The 25332-nt window shown below is 40.7% G+C and overlaps 1 protein-coding gene across 1 annotated transcript in view; it reads left to right on the plus strand.

Annotated features, from left to right (window-relative positions):
- The window catches only part of PIP5K1B (phosphatidylinositol-4-phosphate 5-kinase, type I, beta), a 71070-nt gene that overhangs the window by 42370 nt on the left and 3368 nt on the right, over nt 1–25332 (plus strand). The window contains exons 7-14 of the mRNA XM_015405847.1: nt 943–1154; nt 1656–1739; nt 1850–1898; nt 2691–2775; nt 5496–5651; nt 7255–7399; nt 21142–21259; nt 23930–24037. Of these exons, the coding sequence (XP_015261333.1) occupies nt 943–1154; nt 1656–1739; nt 1850–1898; nt 2691–2775; nt 5496–5651; nt 7255–7399; nt 21142–21259; nt 23930–24037 (957 nt within the window). The remainder of the gene's footprint in view (nt 1–942; nt 1155–1655; nt 1740–1849; nt 1899–2690; nt 2776–5495; nt 5652–7254; nt 7400–21141; nt 21260–23929; nt 24038–25332) is intronic.

The following is a 25332-nucleotide window of genomic DNA, read 5'->3' on the forward strand; positions in this document are numbered from 1 at the left end:
TGCACCTCGGCGTTTAGTCATGCTGGCCACATGACCACAGAGATGTCTTTGGACAGCGCTGGGTCTTCGGCTTGGAAACGGAGATGAACACTGCCCCCTAGAGTCGGATTTGACTAGCTTTCGAGCAAGGGAAACCTTTACTTATGGCTGATTGTGGCTTTCGAGTCTATGTTTTAGTAACCTCAAGAGCCCTGCATTAGGCCCTGACCTGGATAGCCCAGGCAAGCCTGATCTTGTTAGATCTTGGAAGCTAAGCAGGGCCAATCCTGGCAAGTACTTGGAAGGGCGACCTCCAAGGAATACCAGGGCTGGGACACAGAGGCAGGTAATATCAAAGCCACCTCGCTGAAACATCCAAGCCCCACTAGGGATCACCAGAAGTCACCATGACTTCCAGGCTCACAAGCGTGCGTACACACACATACACACACATACACAAAGAACCATTAGGAACCACTGTCTCAACATTTATTAACAAATGAAGTGGAAGAATTCACACTGGTGGTGAAAGTTGCTGCTTGATGATTATGTTAATTATCATACTTAACAAATAATCAATTTGAACACATCTCATAATAAATAAACTTGACAATTGCTTATATTAGTCTTTATTGAGGTTTTATGAAATGCATACCATCTTTGAAATGAAATACCATCTTATGAAATGCCTCCATCTTTGCATTCCATAATGCTAGTACTGCTTTCATGTCAAAGTTCATGTCTCATTTATTTTGCACTTATGTTTTCGCACAATTTTATAGCTAGAAATACAGTACTTTTTATTTGGATTTTATGTTAGATATTTTAATATAGGGTTTCCTATGGTTCAGATTTTTTATTGACTGTGTGCCAATACACTTCACTTGAATACATTTGTTGCTCTCTCTTTTTATATACCTGTAGTATAACTAGTTTCAATTTTAAAAAAATATTTATTAATAGGTGCTGGAAAGCTTTAAAATAATGGATTATAGCTTGCTGCTTGGAATCCACATATTAGACAATGCCGCAAAAGAGAGAGAAGGTGAGAGTTCTCAGAACACATCTGATTCTAAACGTCCAGGAGGTCAGAGAGTTCTTTATTCTACTGCTATGGAATCCATACAGGGTCCAGGAAAAACTGGAGATTGTGTCATCACAGAAAGTACAAACACGTAAGTTTCTGAAAATCTACTCTTGGGGGAAAGAAAGCTAAACTTTTTCAACCTGACTCTTGCATCCAAAATAGGCCCAGCTGCCTTTCAGTTTATGAATAATGCAAGGATACATTACATTAAAATAATTCTGAGAAAGCATTAGACTGTTTTCCTGTAGACTAGAAAATTCAAAAAAAGGACTGATAATCCAGAATGCAATCTTAAAGTCCTGGTATTATCAGTATTACAAATACTTGGACGACAATGATGAATAACAAATAAGGTTAATTGTGTGTCACGGGTGCACTGAGTCTGTTTCAGCTATCCAAATTAAAACTCGTTGAAAATATCGTAAAAGAAAAAATGAGTATGCTTAGTCCCTTTTGTTGCACAAGTCATGTTGTTCTTGGCTTGTGGCATTCTACTCTTAAATCTAAGCAGCATAGGTTCTTATTTTAATTGAGTCAGTGGTGATTTTTAACATACAACGTCTCAAAATTATTTTGTTACTACCATCAGAATGGGAGGCATACCTGCTAAAAGCCACAAAGGAGAAAAACTGCTGCTATTCATGGGCATTATTGATATCCTGCAGTCTTACAGGTAATGTAGAACACTGTTGTTTTGCTGTTGGCTCAGACACAAAATTAAAATACAGTGGTTGTAAGATGGAGCATACTTCACCAAACTAACTTTTGTTGTTATATTGTTAGGTTGATAAAGAAGCTGGAACATTCCTGGAAGGCACTTGTTTATGATGGGGTAAGCCATATTTAGGTCAGATGCATTTTTGATTTTCATTAATTCTTGCTTGTGTTCTTTTGAAAACCTGTTTCTGTATTTATAATGTGTGTATCATTATGATATTTAAGTTATTGGATCTCATTCTCATTATGCATTTAGTTATGTATATGACACTACTGAATACACACATACAGAGTATACATTTCAAAAGTGGAGGAGATAACTTGGGAGAGAATGAGAGAGAAAGGCAAGGGTCAGAAAGAGGATATATGTAATGCATCTTAGCTATAATGTCTTATAATGTAACAAATATACTTATCAGGCAAAATCCTGATCCCTCTCAAATTGGACAGTGTTGGTAATTCATCCAATAGAGACACTTTTTTCCTCAGGCCTCAGCAGAATAGCATATGTACAAGAGCTGGCCAGTCATTCAGGCAACTGTCTTTGGAATTTCTGTATGTTATGGATCTGTCAGTGAAAACATGGGGAAACACTTTAGTAAATATTATCTTGGTGTTTAAACAGCAGGGGGAATCTAACTTTTCTTGGTGACTTAAAAATGAATCTCAGTATTTTATAAATATTAGGAAACCTAATTAATTGCAGATATGTAGTGTATTTTGCCAATGATAATTCAACAGTAGATTAATGTGGGTAGTGAGGTGCAAATTTATTTCCATGATTTATTGAAGATTCATAATTTAATTTAGAACCCTATTTGTCATAAATGGTATATGTATTCTGTTGTTGTTTAATTCTTTCCCCTTTATTTCTGCCTTAATCTTAAATTCTTGTTTTGTTTTGTAGGACACAGTTTCAGTCCACAGACCAAGTTTTTATGCTGACAGGTTTTTAAAGTTTATGAGTTCCAGGGTATTCAAAAAAAATCAGGGTAGGTACCATCTCATCATTACTTAACTTAGGGGCAGGCAACACGTTGTCTTTTTCCAAGGGAGACCACTTGGAAGTAGTTTCAGTGTGATGATTTCACTTTCAAATCTTTGAGCATTGTCAGTGGATGGTCAACGTGATGAGGAGTTAGGACAAGGATACTTATGCCAGGAAACAGTCCCAACCACCTGTGCATTCAGGCATCATTCTGCAGTGATCAGACATTCAGGATGTGGCTATACCTACACCTGAGGTAACTGTCACCAGGAACAGCAGAAGGTAAAAAAGCTAAAGGAGACAGGAAGGCTCTCAAGCAAAGTAGTCAGTGCCAAAGTGTACTGTTCTTGCTGCACAGAGGCCAAGGAGGAATGTGAAAAGGATCTGAGAGGAATCACACCACTCCTTCTGAAGGCTGGTTGAGGGACTGAAGTCGACACTTGGCCTGAAAAGACTCCAGTGTGAGGATAATATCTAGCTCTGAACCAGCAATGTTGGCATCCACAGCTGAACCAAGCACCACGGTGACACTAATCACCAGTTATAATTACAACCTAGGGCTCAGGTAGCCGATGATGAAGTAATCTCCCTCTCCTCCTCAACTGGGGTGAAGGAGGTTTTTGGTGGCGGCAGGTTTATTTTAAAGGCTGAAGCTGTATCCTCTGAGCCCATGTCCTAAGACATCTGGTTTAAGTGTTACTTCAGTAATAGGGTAGGTCATCTTATAGAAGCTGTTCTGTTTTGAAGCAATCTCTCTGTGTTCACAGTAATGTGCAGACCAGCCCTTATATCTGGACCCTAATGTTTGCGCTGGTATTTCTGGCTCCATACTACCACCACTACACCTGAGCAATGCTTCTATAATGTGCTGTTTCTGAGATTCTGCTAGTGCAGCAGTTAGTAACCAATGCTCCCTCTAAGCTGCGGAGTCTTGCAAGTAAAAATTCTATTTTGTGAGCTTCTGGCATTAAAGCTGTGAGCGAATGATTTGGCTGCTGCATAAATTAGTTTGCTCTGGAGCCATCCTTCCTGAGCTAACATAAAAATGTGTGAGCCAGAGGATAAAAAACTGTGAGCTTAGAGGGAACACTGTTAGTAACTTCCTGTCATGTGTGATTATTTCCCAAGTAGGCACAGCATACATACTCCAAAGCATTCCCTGTAAGTTGTCTCCTGTCTTTCCTCACCCAGTACAAATGCCAGTCAGTATGCCTGGTTGTTGTAGGCTGTCCATACTTCTCATGTACTTATTCAGAGTTCCCCCTCTGCTTGGAAAAGAAACACCAGTTCAGGGCTTGCATTGCTTAACGTAGTTCAATCAGTCAATCAAACAACATTTATTACAATCAGTAGATCAGTCAACAAAAAGCACAGTTTACATATAAATGTAAAATTAATATAAAGAGATTTAAATGTATAAGTTTATTGTGGTAGCATTAATTATACATAAAAGTTATTTAAAAGGTATAAGTTTATTGTGCTATAATTAATTATACATAAAAGTTATTTAAAAGTTTGAAATATCTGTTTTCTTATGGTGAGAGTCTCAGCACAGAATTTGGCCACTTTAGAGGTGGTCTCATTGGAGCGGTCTGCAAGGAGGAGATTTGTGTAGAATTTTCCACATCCTCCTGGGCATTCAGATAGAATAGGAATAAGATAAGTGGAACGGATGTGCTTATAAAATAAACAATATAATAACGCATGTTCTACTGTTTCAACTGTGTTCAGTTGGCAAGAACACAGATGCTGAGGGTAGGGAATATGTAAGTATCTCCCTTCCAGTAGTGCTGAGGAAAGGCAGCTAAAATGGGCTAGGGTGAAAGTTCTGCAGTATTTGGGAATTCTAAAGTTTAAGATAGTTCGCCAGCACAAAGTTTTTTGGCTATGATTCCCTACCGCTGGATAGAGATGTGCCCGAGCGCTATAGGCTTGAAGACCTGTGTCCCAGATTCGTTATTTGTTTATTTAGCTCCCAAGAACCCAAGAAGGCATGTTGCTAAGGGGAGAAGCTGAGCAGTTGTATTTTATTCTCAGCTGCATCCACCCAACCTGAGCAGTGGCTATCTACAAGAATTAAGCTTAATCCAGTTGAGGGGAGAGGTTGATGAAGATATGAGAAGCTCACAGAGGTTTCCCATTTTCTGTAGTGCTCAGGTTCAATTGCAGTGCTTTTTCAATTAATGTGGATTTATAGAGGCACAGATATTCATATCTTTAATATAAATTGTGCAGGTTCTGGGTTTCAAAGCAAAAATCTGTGGAAGCTGTTAACAATAGCTTTAAAGAGTGGCATCAAGAATGACCATCTATACTTTGTTTATTTGGGATTATGTTTTGAATCCAATAGTTTTTCTTTGTAATTTTATTTTGCAAGAGGATTTATGCTTATATAACCATAAAAGATTATGTGGTATAACTCAGATATTTAGGTTCTTAATAGCTGCTTGCTGCTAAAAAAATTAGATTGAAGTTTTCTTATGCTATTGATAAAAGTTAATATTTTTTAGATTTATGTTGGTTTATACTCTAAAAAAGTCAGAAGTCAGTTAACATTCTTGCATAATGCTGAGGAGAAATAACACTATTAGTTTGCTTTAATAATTGAAAGAGAGCCAACAGAAATGTGAAATTGAATTTTTAAAAGATTGTAAATGAGCTTGTAGAAAAATACACAATTCTTTGGCTTTAAGAAGAAGGTTTAATTTTCTGTTTTCAACACAGCTTTAAAATCCTCTCCGTCCAAGAAACGATGCAATTCCATTGCTGCTCTAAAAGCAACATCGCAAGAATTTGTGTCTGCAGTTAGCCAGGATTGGAAAGATGAAAAGCATGACTTGCTTACAGAAGGACAGAGCTATTCTAGTCTTGATGAAGAAGGTAATGCTTCAATAGTGGCTCAGTCCCTGTGAATGAATCCAAAGTTTTTCCAAAGCTAGCTGTAGTCCTCCTAAATACAAAGTAGTGGGGTTTAAAAAGAGATGAAAAAGAAAGGAAAGATAACCACCTTAAAGCTGTTCTATGAGAACAATGGCAAGTGATTCTAGGTTGCCTGGGAAAATACAAGAATCCGTCATATAAATTGTTTGCGTCCTGGTGAGTCTCTTTTTGTTTTGGGAATAATTTATGATGCATACTTACCCAATTATATTTTCCTGTTAAATGTCAGGACACATAGGCCTTGTCAAATAGTTGAACAGTCATTGGGCCATAAAACAGGCATTTGCCTCTCTGGTCACTGCTTTTGATTGTAACTGACCTAGAATTGTGAACTGTTCTTCCCACTGCCCAGTGGTTGCCCCCACCCATTATTGGTTTCCATGTTCACAGTCATCACTTTGCTGAGCAATCTGGATTACTATTTGATGTCTCCTAGATCCTGCTCTGAAACTCTAACCTCTACACCATGGGGTGGCTGCTGTTGAGCAGTAATAAGCAACCAGGTCTGAGTAAGTCATGCAAGTCATGTAGTGGCAAGTAGCCTGGTGGATGCTGGTGGGCTTGGTTCCTATGAGCCTTCCCTCAAAGGCCAAAACAGCCCTGAAAAGGGTCCGTCTCCTCCCCCTGTTTTTACTGACAGAAACCAAGGCTTGAAGGCTGGCAATACTGTTGTGATTGCCTAGCTACAGGCACTGCTTTAGTCATTCTGGGGATTTTTTTAACCTCCCAATGTATTTTTTTAGATTTTATTTGCAAATCTAGTGCTTTTCTTACATTCATAAAAATATCTATCATCTGTCCATGGCACCAATCTCTGGGGCCATGTTGAGATATATTGACAAGTTGGGGATCTGCAAGGACTTGCGAGGGCCATCTTATTTCTCTCTTTGCCAATGTTGCCTCTTTCTCTTCTCTGTAAGCCACCATAGCCTCTCCTCTTTTCCTGCTTCCTTCCCTCCCTCCTACTCACCAGCCAGCCTACTTTTATCTGCTTGTCTTCAGGGTTTCCCCCTTCCTTTCCCCTGGTAGCTTCTATCCAGGAAGACAATGGCTGGATTGTATGGTGCTAGCCTCAAGACCCAGTTGCATGGTGGGGGAACCAGCCAGGACTTGCTGGAGGCACTTCGTTTTCTCCTCTGTCCCCTTCCTCACACAGTTTCCTCTTCCCCCCCTTCTAGCAACCCCCTTTCCTTGCTTCCTTCTCTCCTCACCCACCTACCAGTCTATCCTTTATTTGCCCTTTCATCTTCAGCTATATTTATTATTTACTTCATTTGTACCCTGCTTTCTCCACAATGTGGGCCCAAAACATCCAGTCTTGGGTGAGTCGTGAGAAGAACCTCCAGTAGATAAAGTAGTGAAGTCAGTTAATTGGTACTTGGCTTTGAAAGTCAACTTTCGTCAACTGGTTTCCATATGTGTCTTCACCACTGGTAAATAAGTAACCATCTAACCTTTTCCTATAAACGTGTGTAATTCATGTTTAATATGAAACATGTGCAAAAATGATCTAAAGAGGTCTTTTCTTTTCTTTACTGTACAGTGTTAGCCTCGCGACATCGGCCAGACTTAGTGCCAAGCACCCCATCTCTGTTTGAAGCAGCTTCTTTAGCAACCACAATATCTTCTTCTTCCCTGTATGTAGATGACAGTTACCAACATGATGGAACTAGGCTTTATTCTAACAGGTAATCAAAATACTCAATTTGTATACAGTAGAGATGGGAAGGACATACTCCCCCTGCCTTGCTCTTTTCTTATTTTGTTATTATTCCAGAACAAAAAAAAATTAATTACAGATCCAGTCCCCAGTGTTCCAGGGCACTGGAGATTTTCAGTATCCCATCCAGAATTGATAGGGACCTTCCATTTCCCCTTTGAGGTGACCTATTGGACTTAGCAGAGAGAGTAGGAACAGCACATAGCACCTCACCGGATAAGATCTCAGGATCCAGAGAAGAGCGAGACTATTGCTGTGTGTACATTTTGGTCTATTTTATAATGAACATTTAATTACCTAATGTTTCTTTTCAAGACAAGATACTAGATTGGTGTGTACTGTTCCTAGATTAAAATTCTCTCTCCCACGGCTCAACAGTGGCTGCTTTAGGGATTCCTGTGCTGATTTATCTAATAGTATGGAAAGACCGGGAACGCAGCCAAATCAGTGGAAGGGAGTATAAACGCTATGTAACCCTAAGCTGCTCTAAAATAGAAACTTTACTAACAATATTACCAAATACCTTAAAGACCAAGCAAGAATGAGAACAATAAATTTTACAATCAACATTCCAACATAGACATACAACAAAGGATTGTAAGATAAATTTTACAATCAACATTCCAACATAGACATACAACAAAGGATTGTGGATGAAACCCGGCTCATCACTTTGAACTGCCCGCAAAAAAGAGCCATGTAGTATGAAGCAATGCATAAACAGTTGCAGGAGCGATGTAAACATTTCACAAGTAATGCGGCTCCGGGCTCTATATGCAGCCATGGAATCAATTATATACATCTGTCATCACATTATCAGACAAGGATTCCGGATGTGACCTTGGTTTGAGATCTTTATCAAGCCTGATGAACAGAAACATTAATAAAACTATGAATGTATGTATGCTAGCAGGGCTGTTTTTGGGCAGGAACGCACAGGAACAGAGTTCCGGCTGGCTTCAGAGTTGGCCATGGCCAGTATAGACAAAACCTCTGCCTGTGTGACTCCAGAGGGAAGGCCTGTGGAGCGACACCCCCCCCCCAGCGACTCCAAGGTGGGTGGGCCAGGGGGGGCCCTGGAAGGATCGGGGAGGCATTTAAATGCCTCCCCGGGCCTTCCCCAGCCTGTCCAAGGGGCTGCTTGCGCGGACAAGCCAAGGGAAGGCACGGGGTGTGGCCTAATATGCTAATGCGCTGCACTGTCATGGGTGTGGCCTAATATGCTAATGATTTCTTTCTGTTGGCTGTGGCCTATTAGGCTAATGAGTTCACGCTGGGCTTTGTCTACAAAAAAACCCTGTATGCTAGTATAATATAAACAATGAATTGTACAACAGCAAAACTCATGTGTCGGTTGTATCAGTCAATATACCATTTCACAAAAAGGACAATTTCATATAATATCATGGACCTAATAACAAGAATGAAAACATCTTTGTTGTATGTTTATGTTGGAATGTTAAATTTAAAATTTATTATCATTCTTGCTTGGTCTTTAAGATATTTGGTAGTATTGTTAATAAAGTTTCTATTTTAGAGCAGCTTAGGGCTACATAGCGTTTATACACCCTTCCACTGACTTACTAATAGAGCTGTATTTATAGAGTGGAAAAAAGACTGAGGGGGAAGGAGGAAGATGTCATTAAAGAGTGTTTTTGTGTACTGTGCTTCCTTCATAAGGAGAAATACAGTGTGCTCAAGATCCTTCTGTTTTTGTGAAGTGCTTTGCCAGGTGTTTTGTTTGAAATTTTGAAAGCCTCAATAATTTCTCCTGAACTAATTGCTTTTTCAAGCCATTCTTTATCTGTTCCAGCCAGGGGGGAGTAATTGAAGTGTGTTTAAGTTATATGTCAGCCTCCTCTTGAGTAACGTAGAAGCTAGTCTTAAGCACTATTTAGGTTTTGAGTAGCTATGTTTTAAGATAAGCTGATTTAAGTGGCAGCTTTCAGTAGTTTACATTAAAACTTTTGTGTGGCATCTGATAATCTAAACAAAATATCACTGTCCAAAATAAAACAAGCTATAGCCCCGGTCACACGGAGAATTTGCTGCACAAAAAGCACGAATACTGGGCGGATTTTCGGGGCACGATCACACCGCAACATCTGGAAAGTGTAGCGCACCCATGGCCAACCCGTGGCGTGCCGCCGAAGATGCACAGTTAAAAAGTACCTGCAAAGATCTAGCAAATGGTTTGCCATGGGCTACAGACAAACTCATTCAGTGTGATCACGCCGGCGCGCGCCTATTCCCTCCGGCCATCCTCTTTGCAGCGTGCACCGAAGGACGAAACTCCAGTGTGCTGCCGTTGCATCTGATTGCATAATGGCGGATCAGAATGCGATGGCACAAATAGCCCCGCCCCCCCCCCCCACACGTTTTTCGACGCGTGTGGCCGTGGCCTAAATTACTTTTCCAGTAGAAAATATCTTTGATACAGGATAACAGAATGTGTTCTTGTCTCTGGATATCTTCACACAAACAGCTACTGTGTAGAATACCCTGGAATGGAGACTTCTGCAAAGTGATGGAATGCTGCTTTCAAAAACTGCTATAGCCCTGACAGCTTATGCCTAAGTCATGAATGTGAAGGAAGCCAAATTTCAGGAGTTCACTTTTGCTGTTTTCTGTGGACCCAGAACTATGACAAACATTATTAGGAAACTTGCAATATTAATATAAAATAATTTATGTTCTGTGAAATAGTATGTGAAATTTAGTCTCAAATTTTGTGGAAATGATCAAAACAACAAACTGGACCTAGTACAAAATCTCCGCTTGTGCGAGAGCTATTGCACATGTGGAAATGCAACAAAAAGACCACAGTAGCTGCAGACTTACTGTTCCGAAACATCTAGAGCACTTATAATGTTGTAATATTGTATTGATTGTTTTATGCGATTTTAATCTGTTTTTATGTATTGGCTTACGCCCCATTTGTGAGCCGTCTTGCGCCCGCTTGCGGGGAGGGCGGGCTATACATTAAAATAATAAATAAATAAAATAAAATAAATATCCCCAGTTGAACAAATTTAGAGTCCAGTGGCACCTTTAAGACCAACAAAAGTTTATTCAAGGTATGAGCTTTTGTGTGCACAGATTTGAAAAAGTGTGCCTTGCACACGAAAGCTCATACCTTGAATACACTTTTGTTGGTCTTAAAGGTGCCACTGGACTCTAAATTTGTTCCACTGCTTTAGACCAACATGGCTGACCACCTGGATGTATCCCCACTTGTGTTTCTGCTTGTGCCAGATCTTGGGCAACCAAGTTCTGACTACTATAATCTGCAGTGGGGAAAAACACAAAACCCTGTGCCAGCACAACAGCACGAAGGCCATTTGTCTTTCTGCTTGTTCATCACTGGATCCAAGCCTTTGCTTGGAAGATTGTGGATTCCTGATAGGATGAGACAGTTGAACTAGATTCTGCCATCCATAGGTATGAATCACAGAATTCATTCTCCCATGCTCATTCTTCTCCTAACCTTCCTTTACAAATGACTGCGTAATCCAATCATTTACTTTCTATTGCACCCGTTTTCCTTGACTTCGTGCCTCTTGTCTTTTAAGCTGTAAGCTTTTCAGCTCTCCTTAATTATGTAAAGTGCCTAGAAGTAGGTGTTAGGTAGGTAAATAACAATCTTAATTATCCAGGTTATGGGATGGCTCACAAAGCAAGCAAAGGTGTGGTGTTCCACGTCAAAGGAAAGGTTAGTTCCCTTGAGTTTGTGCCAAGCCACAGGTCGGATTCAGAGGGGAAAAACACAGGGTTGCTGGCCATTCTGAGTATTAAGAAATTGTTTTCTTAATCCTGATTAGCTGGACCATGTGGTATCAAGATTCTCCTAGGTGATCTTCCTTATTCTTCTGCAGCTCACAGCATCTTGAGCTCAGCTGGGAAAATCTCTGATGCCCATGAAAGCAAGAAATGCAATTATTTGATAGACAAAAAGCCCTTCCTAACTGTAGTGAATCCCAGCTGAAGTCCAGATTAAATATTAACATTTCATCATTCACTTGTTAAGCACTGTTTAGGTTCTAGAAATGCTATTTTGAATTCCCACCCCCTCCATATATGTTTACAATATCCTGCATAGTAGATCACAAACTGTTTTCTTCTATAGAATGTAAGATAGGGAACAAGATTTTTACCTTTCATTAAACCATGTAAATATAAATATTGTAAGGGAGCTTACAAACTACACATTAAAATAGATTTCCAAGAAGGGGGGGGGTAATATGCAGATGCCCTTCTGGAACTAGTTTGCTCTTTAGAACAATCATCATGACAGATACAATAACAACTGTCTACACTAATTACTGATAATTGCAACAACAAGTTTGTTTTAATGTAGGGTTGCTATAATAAAAGAATCATGAATGTCAGTCAGTTTCATTTGGAAGCCAGAACATGTGTTAAAAAGGCTATCCCAGTTATTGTTTTTCTAATAACAACTGTAGAGCTTTGCAAACCAGTAACTGGCAGAGATGCCTCATTTGCATTACAGTGTTACATTCAAATGACAGAGGGGAAATTCATTTCAGTATCAGTTCTTTCTGCAGCTGAAAAATGTCATGTGTATAAAGTTATGTTAACATTCAGTAAACAATACGTTGTAGTAGGGCAAGGGAAAACATAGGTGGCATATTGCTGGAACTTTGAAGAATATGATTGTGACAGACAGGTTAGGTTCCGCTTCTCCCTAAGAGCAACCAGTGAGAGCTGATGGAATGTCAAGAGAGGGAATTGAAAAACAGGAGTTAAGAACAGCAGCTTGGGATTTGAGGGGGGGGGTAGGGTGTCTGGCTGGAACTGTGCAGAAGAGCTGTTTAGAGCAGGCTGAAAATAGTCAGTTTGTAACTAAAGGATCCCAGTTGCAGGAATAGGACCTCAGTTCAGAAGTTCAATGGATGCAAAACTTTGTTGCTTATGCCTGACTTTCCTCAGTGTTTCCTTAATACCATAAATAAAAGTTAACTTCTTGTTTTGCTTAACCCAAAGCTGCATGTCTAAGGGAAAGAAGCACACACGCATACACAATTTTATATATCTAATTCTCAACAGTCCCCTCTGCCTGTGGATACTTATTTCTGCAAACAGGGGGCACAGTCTCCCCCAACAGGTTTTTCTATAGACTCAGGGGACACTGTGGGACTGCAGAAAAATCCAAAAAGTAAAAAACAAACAAACTTGGGGAGGGTTGAATCCCCCCCAATACCTTTTGAAATGGCCACCACAGGGATCTACTCCAGGTCCCGCCGCATTGAAGTTTTTTCTAATCTTCTGGGCATGGAATGGGTCACTGGGGGTGTGGGGGGGGAATTTCCTGCATTGTGCAGGGGTTGGACTAGATGACCCTGGAGGTCCCTTCCAACTCTGTGATTCTATGAGTCTATGAAAGTGAGAGAGAGACTGGCTGACAGACAGAGACAGAGAGAGATAATGAGTGGGGGAAGAGAGGAGGAAGCAAAAGCAGAACTGGAGCTGGGATTGGGGAGGATTTCTCCTGTGGTATCAATGGCTAAATAGCAGGGGGATGTTTTAAAAGGACATCTGAGCTTCTCACCCCTACCTCTTTTGCTGCGGGCTCCACTGTCCTCTTAAAACTTTCGGGGAGGCTTCTAACTGCTTCTCCCCCTCCACTAGCTTGAGAAAGGCTGACTGGCTGAGAGAGACAGAGAGAGACACACAGAGAGAAATAATGGGTGCGGGAAGAGGGGAGGAAGCAGCAGCAGAAATAGAGCTGGAATTGGGGAGGATTCCTTGCTGCCACTCGTCCATCTCCAAAGCTGTTTTTCCTGCAGTATGAATGGCTAAGAACATAAGAGATGCCAATGTTGGATCAGGCCAAAGGCCCATCCAGTCCAACACTCTGTATCACACAGTGGCCAGAAACACCAGTGCCATCAGGAGGTCCACCAGTGGGGCCAGGACACCAGAAGCCATCCCACTGTTGACCCCCCAAAGCACCAAGATGACAGAGCATCACTTGCCCCAGAGTCCCTATCCATACCTAGTGGCTACATAGTGGGGAGAAGTTTTAAATGGCATCTGAGCCTGCAACTGTGAAGCCTTGCAAGCAGGAGAGAAGGATTGTTTTCACTTCAATCTCTGTACCTGTGGACTATACTGTCCTTTAAAACCATTCTCTCCAGCTTCTAACTGCTTATTCCCCCACCAGCTTGGGCACTGCCTCTTCCCACTGCTTCTCTCTTGTGACTGACTAGAAGCCAGAGGAAAGTTATAAACGGACAGCTGGTGTATCATTAATGGGTGGGCACAGTGACTGAGAGGGAGGGGGCAAGTGGAGAGGAAGCGGGATTTCTTCCAACCCATGTCAGTTTGTGCACACCACCTTTTAAAACATTCCTTAGCAACCCTGACAGACAAGTAAACTGCTAAAGACAACTTAGGTGCTGTGGGTGAATGTGGACTCATGTCAGGCTGAAGAAGACTGGAGCCCTGCAACCACACAATTCTCCATGGCAAGTTGAAAGACTGAACAGGCAAAGATGCCTCAGGCTGACCCATTGATAAACCAGGGGCCAGCTAAACAACTGTTTTTGGCAAGGGCACTTAGAAGGAGAGTGGTGCAGGATACCTGTAGCACCTCACAGTAAGGCAATCTTTGAAATCTCACCTCACATAAACAAAGTGATTGCAATTCCCAGGCAAACTCCTCTTTGAAGCCAACTTCAATTGCTGGCTAGACAGCTCTTATTCCAGTGTTCAATAAAGAAAAAGGGGGGAAACAAAGGGAAGAAGGGGAAAGTGGGCTCCAATGTCACTCCTTTCCCTTCCTAAAAGGCTGTCACAGAGCTGCCTTCTCCCTTAAGAGGGCACCCCTCAGAACAATTGGAAAGAATCTCTGCCTTTTTTGTCAGAAACAACAATCCCTCATCAGTACTAAACATGCTGAAAAAATGTGTTCATACACAGCCAACAGAAACAAGAAAATATGGAAAATATGGATATTGACATTTTGACATATCATGTCAACAGTGTAGCTGGAGAACACAGCATACCTTTTCATATGGGAAATGCAGAACACATTATTACTTATTATATAGGAGGTATGACACATATCTGACACCAGTGCTCTGCAAAGCATTTCATAACTGAGATCACTATAACAGTTACTGCCACAATGGAAAAGAAACCATTCTGTCAGTACAGTGGCCAGCATTACTTAAAACACTCTTAACTGAGCAGCATCCTCTATCACAGTATTTTTTAGAAAACATTCCTCAATACAATAGCACACTTTCATTTGTTTCTGAGGGAGCTCAAATACATAATACACCGGGCCATGGAGTCTACTGCTTCCATATTCAGGGATCCGTCTACCATAGCATAACAAAGCTTTACCCAGATCATCAAAGAATGCCAGAATATGGCCAGCTATATGTCATAGATGTTGCTAAAGCAAATCAAATAAGAATGCAAGAACCTTAATGTAGAATTAATGCACAACTTAACGAAGTTAATACAACAAACCCATGTGCAAAAACATATATACATATGAAAGAAATATTGCATACAGCAAAAGAACAAGAAAGACTACCAGCAGAAATTTCAGTCTGTTTTTACCATGAACCAAATGAAGAGACAAAGGCATTACAATCACTCACAAGTGGCAGAAATTGCTGCAGTATTTGACACCAGTGATTGCGAACCACCAACAAGGAGAAGTATCACCATATATCCAAGACTAGGTAAACCAATGCATATGGATCCTTACAGCCAACACTGTAATCCATTATCATATGTGTTAGCCTTTCCATATAGTGAAGCAGGGTGGCACTGTAAAATTAACACACAATTCAAACTACAACACATTACGTAAGACTTCTGGTTTTTGGCAACTTGCAGGCAGGTGCACTCTATCATTGCTCTGATATGAGCGGCCCACAAATGTGCCAATGGGGAGGGGTCCTAGTTGATCTTGGACCCCCGCAACCCCTTGCAGGGGGGTTGTAGCCTGGGGCATGTGAGGTGCCACTCCTGAGGTGGATGCCAGGGTATCAAGGCTCCTTTTTGCCCCGATAGGTCCTCGCAGCACGGAGCCATCAGTGGCACCTAGAGGTGCATACCGGCCCGAGCGTGCAAGTGATCCGAATGAAACGATCTTCTCTACATCTTAAACAAATGCAAGTAAAAATGGGAGTGAACTCACGAGTTAGCGAGCAACTGCCTAAATCCCGAGAATAAAGCCGCCCCCAAATCCCAAACAAGTGGAAGGGGGAGGGGAATCCCGATCCCGAAATAAAACTGAATTAAAAGCGGGGACTGAGAGGGCGGCTTGAAGGGAGCAGATTTTGACTGAGTATGCTGTGGATTGGCAAGAAAGCGCTTGTTACCAGACCTTCAGAGACTCTTGAAATTTTTTCGCTAACTATAAACAATGATGCTGCGAGCAGAAAGAATGGCGGTGAAATCGAAACTTACAACAGGAACTGCCAACACTTCGTCTCCGGTTACTAAACCGGAAGTAATCATAGACTTTCCTAAATTGATTGCTGCAGCTTTGCACCCTCTACTGGACCAGGTGACCAACCTCAATGACAAGTTTGATACGTTGCAAAAGGAGCTCGAAGAAACTTCAGCAAAAACAGAGAAGTTAACCAAGAAGCTGAAAGTAGTTGACGTTGAGTCCAAAGACTTTGAAGAAAGACTGGAGGTAGTGGAAAAAGAAAAAATCTCAGAGTCAACAATTGCTACTTCTTCAAATGGAAAAATCAGCGTATGTCCTGAGATTTCAAAACATTCCGGAGCAGAAAGGAGAGAACCTGAAAGAGATTTTAAGCGAAGAGCTCACTCCCGTGGTAGGCTTAACAGTGGAAGTGATACAAAGCAATATGGATATGGTATATCGTACTTATCCAGAATTTATATATACGTATAAAAAGCTACCTAGGGAAGTATACGCGAAATTCTCAAAAAGGTCAATGAGAGAATTAATTTTGAAGGCAACAAACGGAATTGTCTTGAAAATCAAAGGAGAACAAATAAAAGTCTTAAAAGACGTTCCATTTGAGATCAGGAAAAGAAGGAGACAATACAGAGACACCCCTGCTTTTACAAAATCACACCACTCCATACAGATGGATATTACCGGAAGTCCTTATCTTCAACTACAATGGGAAAAAAGAAAAGATTGACTCTGTTTCTAAAGTGAAAATATTCCTGAAGCAACAACAAAAAGCGAGTGACGGATCTGAGAAAGTGGAAGACAACAAAGATGCAAAAGAAGTAGAAGATAAAAAGGGGGAAAGTTCTGACAATGCTGCGAACAGCTCGGCAGAATCCTCTGACTTGGAAGTAGAGTTAGGGGCTGCTGCTCCTAAACCTTTAAAAGTTAGATTTTAATACGATGCACAGAGGAAAGAAATAAGCAAAATAGAGTAATTTTGAAAGTCTGAAGTCTGATGTTTATTATAAACTAGTTATCTTAAAGCTAAGAAACACACACTTTAGCCAAGCAAGATTGTGTTTGCTCACTTTATACTTTTATATTTTCATAGTATTAACTCTCATGTATTACTATTTGAGTAATAGGGAAATATCAATTGTTTTGAACTTATGTATTAATGATCCTTGCTACTCATAGTTTTAGGTTCTTCCCTTCCCCCGACCCTATAGGTTTGTAGAATAGCAAAAGCAATAAAAATGTGTTGTTGTTTTTTTAAAAAAACTACAACACATTACGCAAAATTTTGTTGCGGGTCCCAACTTGCATGTGTGTGTGCATGCATGCCTGTGTGTGTAATAGGATATGAATAAATGATGGCAGTGTGTAAATGGAACAGTGTGTGAGCCTCAGCCCCAATAACTATGTGAGTGAGGGCTTGTTATTAAAGGGGACTGGCTGGACTACCCTGTCTGTGGATGTCCGCGAGAGAGGACCTGAGGTGTGAAATGGTTGGTTCTCTGTATTTTTTAAAAGAGACAAGAAGAGTGGTGAATGTGACGTTCTGGCCATACGTGTGACCTGAGAGAGATTAAGAGGGTGATAGGCCCATCACAATGATGTTTAGAGTTATTATTTTGGTAGTGAATTGGGGTAGCTTCTAAATACTTGGTGCATATTCGTAGGAATGGGAAGGGACATCTAGCATTGTATTAATTACATTCCAGGGATGCTGAAAACTCAAATGTGATTGCCAGCTGAACTTACCTTGATAAAAACTCATCTACATGCAAGCTTAGCAATAATATGCATACATTAATTGGATAACTCAAATATAGATATCTTAAGCTAGATACTCAGTGATACTGCCATAAGGAACACACACACCTAAGTAGTAAGTCTCAACTAAAAAAAAATCAAATTTTGTTTCCTTTTACATTGCATTTTAACAATGGGGGGAAGTCAGCTATGGCAAAGTGGTATGTAATTATGCATGCATACTCTTTTTTATGCAGTCAAACACATTCAGTCTTTTTAGATGCAGCTGAATGGTGTTTCTAGTATTTAGGTCAGGTGATCACAATATGCATACAGAATCGGGCCAAGACTGGTAGATGTTCGTGCATCCTTGCTAAATTCTCAACATTACATCTAATATTTTTTCTGAACAGAGATAACGGTTTCAGGAAAATGTACATTGTTATATGCTGACATTTGATTGTCTATTTTGCCAGCTTCCAAATATACATACATGAGATAAAATTGATGTTTACAGGGGTCATTTCGTAGAAAAAGAGCTAGGGGAACTCATTGGCATAACTCATTAGCATATGCCACACCCCCTGACATCACCGGAAGTGTGTCATAAGGCCACACACCCCGCCCCCAACAGTCCCGGCCGCCGGTGCCGGCCTTGCAGCTCCACTGCCGAGCCCCATGAGGGGCCCAGTGGTGGACCTGCAAGGCCGGCGGGAGTGCAAGGAAGCCCCGCAAAGGCCCTCCCTGGCCCCAGGCAGGCAGGGGTGGGGAGAGGCAGGGAGGAAGCAACTTACCCTCCCTCTTCTCCTGCCTCCTCCTGGCTGAATGAGGGCCGGAAGCGGGGGGCGGGGCTTCGTCATGTGCCCGGCCCCCCGTACCTCACCCGGGGGAACTGCGTTCCCCCGCGTTCCCCCCCGAAATGACCTCTGGATGTTTATCCCATTTCTATATATAGTTGTGATTTCTAAGAGAAATGTCATATATGAAGCAGCCCTGAAAGAATATTCTGGAAAAGAGCTCGTCTTTTGTACACATTGTAACTCCAGACATGTTCAATATTTGATCATTCAGTCTGTATTCCATAAATGCCAAGTATTGAAACTACTGTCTCTAAAAATATTTTGACTACAAACATTGGTTGTTTTTTAAATAATAGTTTAACAGTTACCAGTTTTCTCCAAGGTATCTTGGGGGCAGTAGTTTAGCAAAGATGCTGAGAAATGTATTGGGCAAGTATTCTTCAGTTCTGTTTTTTGATTGAAAGCAGTGATTTCAGTGAGGGAGGGTGGCCTCTCAGTGTTGTTTTGCAGCTTTTAGATATTTATATCAGAAATATTTGTGAAATAGATTTAATAGTTACAGTTAAAAATTACTGTAACCCATGGTAAATCATGTTGGAATGTGACTTGACTTCTATCATCCAAGCTTCTAGAATTAAATGGGTTTTCACGTTTGTGGAGAGAGCTTTGAGTAGATGCTGCAGCTGTCCAATTCTCCTTGAATTTATGACGTCTTACTTGTTGCCATCTCCTAATTTCCTGCTAGAGTCTGCTACTTGTAAGGCGACTCTGAAAGCGTTACTGCTTAGTTAGGTGAAGAAGCCTGTGAAATTGGATCTGATGAATCCCTTTCACAAAATGAGAACACTTGCTCTAGTGGAGGAAGACTCCTCACTTAGCGGAAATGGGTTGTTGGATCCATTTGTTAGTTGGCATTATTGTTCATAAATTATAATAAATGCTGTGATCAAAGTTACAACCTCTTAATTTTTTCTGATGCTCTCTCTTGGGCATAAACTATGCACAATTTCTGGCTTGTGTTTACTTTCATCTATTTATTATGTTCTGTCTAAAATGATCTCTCTCTCTCTCTCTCTGCACATTAAAAAGCCATTCTAGTGTTTTTCTGGCAATCAGACAATGTTTGTGTGCTTGCTTGCATTTAGTTCAGCACTGGGGGGGGGGGAATACCAGCAGGAGCAAAATGTTGCTGTGTGAGATATGAATAGAGAACTTGCTCCAGCCTGTACTGTTATGTGTGTGTGAAACTGTGGAGACTATACATGCAGATGGCTTGTCTCCCTGGTACAAAGCTGCAGTAGTTGTATTTTCTTCCTCATTCAGACTTGTGTATACATATTTTTTGTGATGTGAATACTCTCCATCCTAAGTATCTCTTACAGACCAACCAGGTTTTCAATATCAACATTCTCTGTGTGTGTCCCCCCCTCAATTTCTGTATTTGACATATGGGCAGGCAATATATGTCACATGAAAAAAATCACAGCATTAATAATATCTTTGTTTATAGCTTATGATGAGCGAAACAGGAAAAGCCATGACACATGAGTCTCTGTGAAGCCTGACAATTCTGTGGGTGTGTCTGGTTTAGCTTTTCCTGTTTCCCCCAATAACTATAATCACAAATTGTATTTAAATACTGTGTGTTATGTAAACAGGCTGAAAGAATGCAGAAATTGCATGAGGCTGCCTTAAGCTTTTGATGAGGGTGATATATTACATATTGCTTGAAAAATAACAAAGATACGCAAGTTACACCCATCCCATTTTTGTCCCTGATAGTAGCCTTTGTTTTGATGCCACTAGAATCTCTGCAGATTTCAGAAGATACAGTTTTTAGTGGATCAGATGAGTAGAGCATAAACATGACACTCCCTCTCCCCCCCCCTCTAATTTAACTAGAGGATGGCCAATGAGAACTTTTAGGGAAGGGAACCCCTCCCACACACACACACATGCTGGTCACTGCTTCCTCTCCTCTTGCTCTGCCTGTTTTCTTTCCCTTCCCCCCACTTTCCTGTTTACGCAGTTTCCTCCCCAGTCCACCTAGCTGCACATTCCCCCACTCCCCTTGACTGGTCCCTGTTGTCTAGACTGTTGTGGGGAGGGGAAGTAACCTGTATATATTTTTCTGCAAGCCTGGCAGTTACTCCAGGTTTGAAGAAACACATACTGTAGCCCTGGATGTTCCCTAATTGCAGACTGAACCATACAGAAGGACCCAACATTGCAATAAGATACATTATATAAAGTGAAAAATTATGTTGAAGGTAGAATCCTGTACTCTGCAGTCATGTAGTTCAAAGCAAACAGTGACTTCCACGAGGCCCTATTGTATTCTTCCACAAATAGCTAATGTGCATGACAGCTCAACCAAACACACTGAGACCCACTTTAACCATTCAGTACCAACCAGATTTCTTCTGTGTTTGCCTTTAGCATCCTCTTCCCAGCTGCTCCCCAGACCTTTGTGCACTCTGGTCTTTCTGCTAAAAGTAGCCAGTATTTGGGGGCATTGGGCAGGACCCTAGATGTATGTTTGATAGTAAAGGAGAGCTTCAGCTGTAGAGGAATGAATATGTCTAGTTGCAAATAAATTGAATTGTGCATAGTTAGTGAAGGCCGTTTTTTTGCATAAAGTTAAATGAGAATTATGTATTGCTGGGGTATTCTAATAAGTATTCTAACACAGTACTTTATTTTCTTTTCATGCTCCTTGTGTGTTCCTTTTATATCCAGTAAAGGATTGCCTTCAAGTTCAACATTCACCTTAGAAGATAGTGCTATCTACTTGACTTCAGAGCAGAGCACAGTAGAGACAGAGAATGATAATGCTTCTGTGCTGGACGTATACTTAGTAAGTTGCCTAACAGAGCTGCTTTTTAAAACAATGTTTATATACATTTTAAAAGTCAACTATTCATTGTGGGTTGTATTCTGCAAACCTGAGCACTTAGTCTTCCCCAACCCCACCCCAATATACACATTTTGTGGCAAATATAAAATATTTTCCCTGGAGATTCTTGTGAAGCTGAAAGACAAGGTTATCTGATGGAGAGTTGTCACTTGGGAGAAGAGAGACATGACACAATTGTTCATAAACTGTAGTCCGTTCATGGTTTTGTAGCTGAATGTGCACATCAGTGCTAGAGATGTGAAGGCCCGGGAAAAAAAATGGGAAAATTCGGGGGGACCCCCCCCCGTTTTTTTCCCTGAAGCCTTTTCCCCCCAAAGAAAATTGGAAAAATTGAAAAAAGAAAAGAAAAGAAATTGATTATGGAACGTTTTATTTTAACATGATGAATAAAATATTTTAAGACCAGGTGTTCAAATATTTTCCAAATCATTTCTAAAATATATATATAGATATATATATAGATATGGTATCAGATTGATGTAATTTCTGTGCACTGAGGACAAGCAAGTCCTAGGTTACAAACTGAACTCTCCAATGCAAGAACAAGATGCATTTCTTCCTTTAGGAGGTGCGATTGTCAGAAGAAAATAAAAAAGTTTCAGTTTTGTTTTTGCATGTGGGTGGGTATTCTGTAATAATTGTTTGGATACACTATATTTTTAATATGAGAGTTGTGATAATTTCATGCCAAGTAAAAATGTCCATAGTCATATTTTATGTTCCTAAAGTAACAGAATGACTTTCAAACTAGAAAAGACAAAAGAAATGCTAATGTAGCATTTTTTTCAATTTTTCCGAAAATTTCTGTTTCCCCCCCAAAAAACGGGAAAAAAACAGGTTTTTTTCCGAGCTTCAAAATTTCCGAAAATTTTACATCTCTAATCAGTGCTGAAGATTCCCAGTGTTGCTTTGGTTACCAAAAGACCTTCCATTTCATTGTCTGTTGGTTGGAGTGCTTTGCCCACAGCCACATAGTGCAGTACTGGATTTATGTGCGGACAGGAAATTTCCAAGAGAATTAACCATATAGATTCTTAAGGTTTGAGCAGTAAATGTGCCACTATAGAGAAAATGCCCTCTCCTCATAACACATGGATCCACTTATAAATATTGTCTCCTTTCATTTGTGTACTAAATGTAAAGACAAGGACAGTGCCTGTGACCTCCTTAGGATCCCTTTGGGAAATCCCTTATGGGTGTGGTAACTTTCCATAACTTTGAATAGGGTTAGCACTCACAGTTCTTCTTTCTATGTTCTTGATGCTGGCCAGATTACTCGCCTAGGAAACCTAGTAGCTGTAGTGCTGTGCCACTTGTTTGTATTAAGACCAGGATGCCGTCACTACTCTTTTGTTACAACTCCACAGGCTTTTCCATGTAGAAAAGCTTTAAGCATACAAATGCTTTGCAACCTCCATCTCCTTTGGTAGTTCAATTAAAAATATTTAATAGGAAAAAAGCATATCTTTTTAAGTATTCCTCTCCTGTATTGTTCCACATAAGTAGTGCTAACAGTCATATCCAGAATTAAGAGAATTTCTCAGTAATTAGTAAAGCTTGGGAAATAATCCCCCCTCCCAGGCTGCATGTGGCTTCCTGATACTAACTCAACCAGTTTCTACGTACTGAGGGCACTGAAGTGAACAAAAATCATGTTGTTGATCCAGGTTGAATGCTTCAGTAGGGTTTGTGTGGGTATAGTTAGTCTGTCTTTGTAATACCTCATAATTTTGGGCAAAATGATAGCAAAAGCCATATAATATCTTTTATTAAGACCAACAAAAATAACACAGGAAGTTGTGTGAGCTTTCGAGTTTGCCAGAACTCTTCATCAGGCAGGACGTTAAAAAACAAAAGAGCAAGGAACTCTCCTTTCAGGCCGTGGCCTTAAAACCTCTGTGTCTGCATCCTGTAGGCTGCTTAGCTTTCTTCACTGGGTGCAGGGTGTGGCTAACTGGTATCAGTTAGTCCCCCAGATTGCTAGGAGGAAGAAGCAAAAGTGGAAGCCATCCTGTTGAAAATATAGCATTGAATAGTTATTTTTGGCTCTTAAGGTAGATTCATACACGCCTTGAGGCATATGGATGGTTTCATTAAGCCACAGTTTACTTGGAGGGCTTTTGTCTGGTTATGTGAATGTTTTGCCACATCTGAGCAAGTACTGCACAACACATCGAAAAATATCTCAAAATGTGAATTCAGACAGAAGGTGCCTACGATCTTGGCATGTATGTGGGAATAAAAGTGTTCCCGTAATTGGTTATCACCCACTCTTCACCAGTAAGCTCTTTATTTTGTGGGAATCCATCCATTTGCCATTGTCACAAAAACTATAATAGGTTAAATAAATCTGTCTGGGAATGAAAATGTGCAACTATGCCAAATACAAGGAGCAATGGGTTCAGTGGAGATCATGTCATCTTAGAACAGTATGTAATACCTGCAAGGCTGTGCTACAAATAGCTGCTCATATTAAATTTGTATGGCTTAAGACACAATTTATATGAAGCTGATCTTGCTTTGTGCAGCTGAATGTTCTAGTCACTAAAATATACCACAGTTTCAGCAGCCAAAAAGTATGGCATAATAATATCTTGTTCCTCTTCCCAGGTTTTGAAACCTGATGCCAGTGTGCCAACATCAGAAACTATTAAGGTGTGTCATTATGACATATTGCATGGTCCGCTGGGTTTCAGAGAATGCACCAATGCAGTTTGTGTAAGAAAATACACACAGACCCTTACACTGGGTCAGGTTGATAGAATGGTGTAAGATGAATAATATTTTCTTATTTGGTTTTTTAAAAAACCCTTTCAGTTCTACAGTTTGCAATATCACCAAACTAAAGGATATTTTTAAAAAAACCCTGCACATTGCAGCAGAGAAGAGAAGAGGGCAACCTCCAAAGCATTTAAAAATATTAATAAAGTTTCATAAAATGTTGAGGAATTCAGGAAAGTGAGGTGGAAGCAGGTTGCCGCTTTTCCTTCTTCAGGGGGGAAAACAATATTCTTGGTTGTTGTGATTACACATAGGAGAAATATGTCTAGCTGTATTAAATATTTAAGAATTAAAATTCTACAACATTGAATGGATGCGATGGAGGGAGAATTGTGTCATTAATAACCAGGAAAATAATGCATGCACATTCCACAAATAACTATAGAGCCAATCCTCATATCCTTTAAACATCTTTCCTCATTTGTTAGAGTTGGTTAAAGGTAAAAGTAAAGGTTTCCCTTGCTCGAAAGCTAGTCATATTCGACTCTAGGGTGCGGTGCTCATCTCTGTTTCCAAGCCGAAGAGCCAGCGCTGTTTCTGTGGTCATGTGGCCGGCATGACTAAACCCCAAGGCGCATGGAACGCTGTTACCTTCCCACGGAAGCAGTACCTATTTATCTACTTGCAGTTTCTTGCTTTTGAACTGCTAGGTTGGCAAGAGCTGGGGCCAGAGATGGGAGCTCACTCTGTCACACAGCACTTGGGTCTCAAACTGCCGAACTACCGACCTTCCGGTCTGCAGCTCAGCGTCTTAACCTCTGAGCCACCGTGGCCACTAGAGTTGGTTGCAGAAGAGTATTGTGATAAAATACAATAACAATCAGACCTTCCACTCAGTTAATACATTTCCATATTCTGGGTTGATTTAATTACAGATATGGAGTGACTTCAGTTGTATTCATCATTGCTCAGCTGTGAGATCAGCTGAGGAGATGTGTGGCTGAAATTAGTTCTGGGCAGGGTTGCCAACCCCGGGTTTGGAAATACCTGGAGATTTGAGGGTGGAGCCTGGGAGAGGGTGGGGTTTGGGGGATGGGAGGGACCTCAGTAGGCTATAATGCCACGCAGTCCACCTTCCAAAGAAACCATTTTCTCCAGGAGAAGTGGAATAAATGTTTTCAATATATAAGCAATTTATATAGTCTGCAGATCAGTTGTAATTCCAGACTTCCAGCCCCTACCCTAATTCGGGGCCCTTTTCTGGGTCTTACTTAATTTTTGCGTTGAAATAA

This window comes from Gekko japonicus, unplaced genomic scaffold (genome assembly GCF_001447785.1).
Source record: "Gekko japonicus isolate JY-2015 unplaced genomic scaffold, Gekko_japonicus_V1.1 scaffold1507, whole genome shotgun sequence".
NCBI classification, from domain to species: domain Eukaryota; kingdom Metazoa; phylum Chordata; class Lepidosauria; order Squamata; family Gekkonidae; genus Gekko; species Gekko japonicus.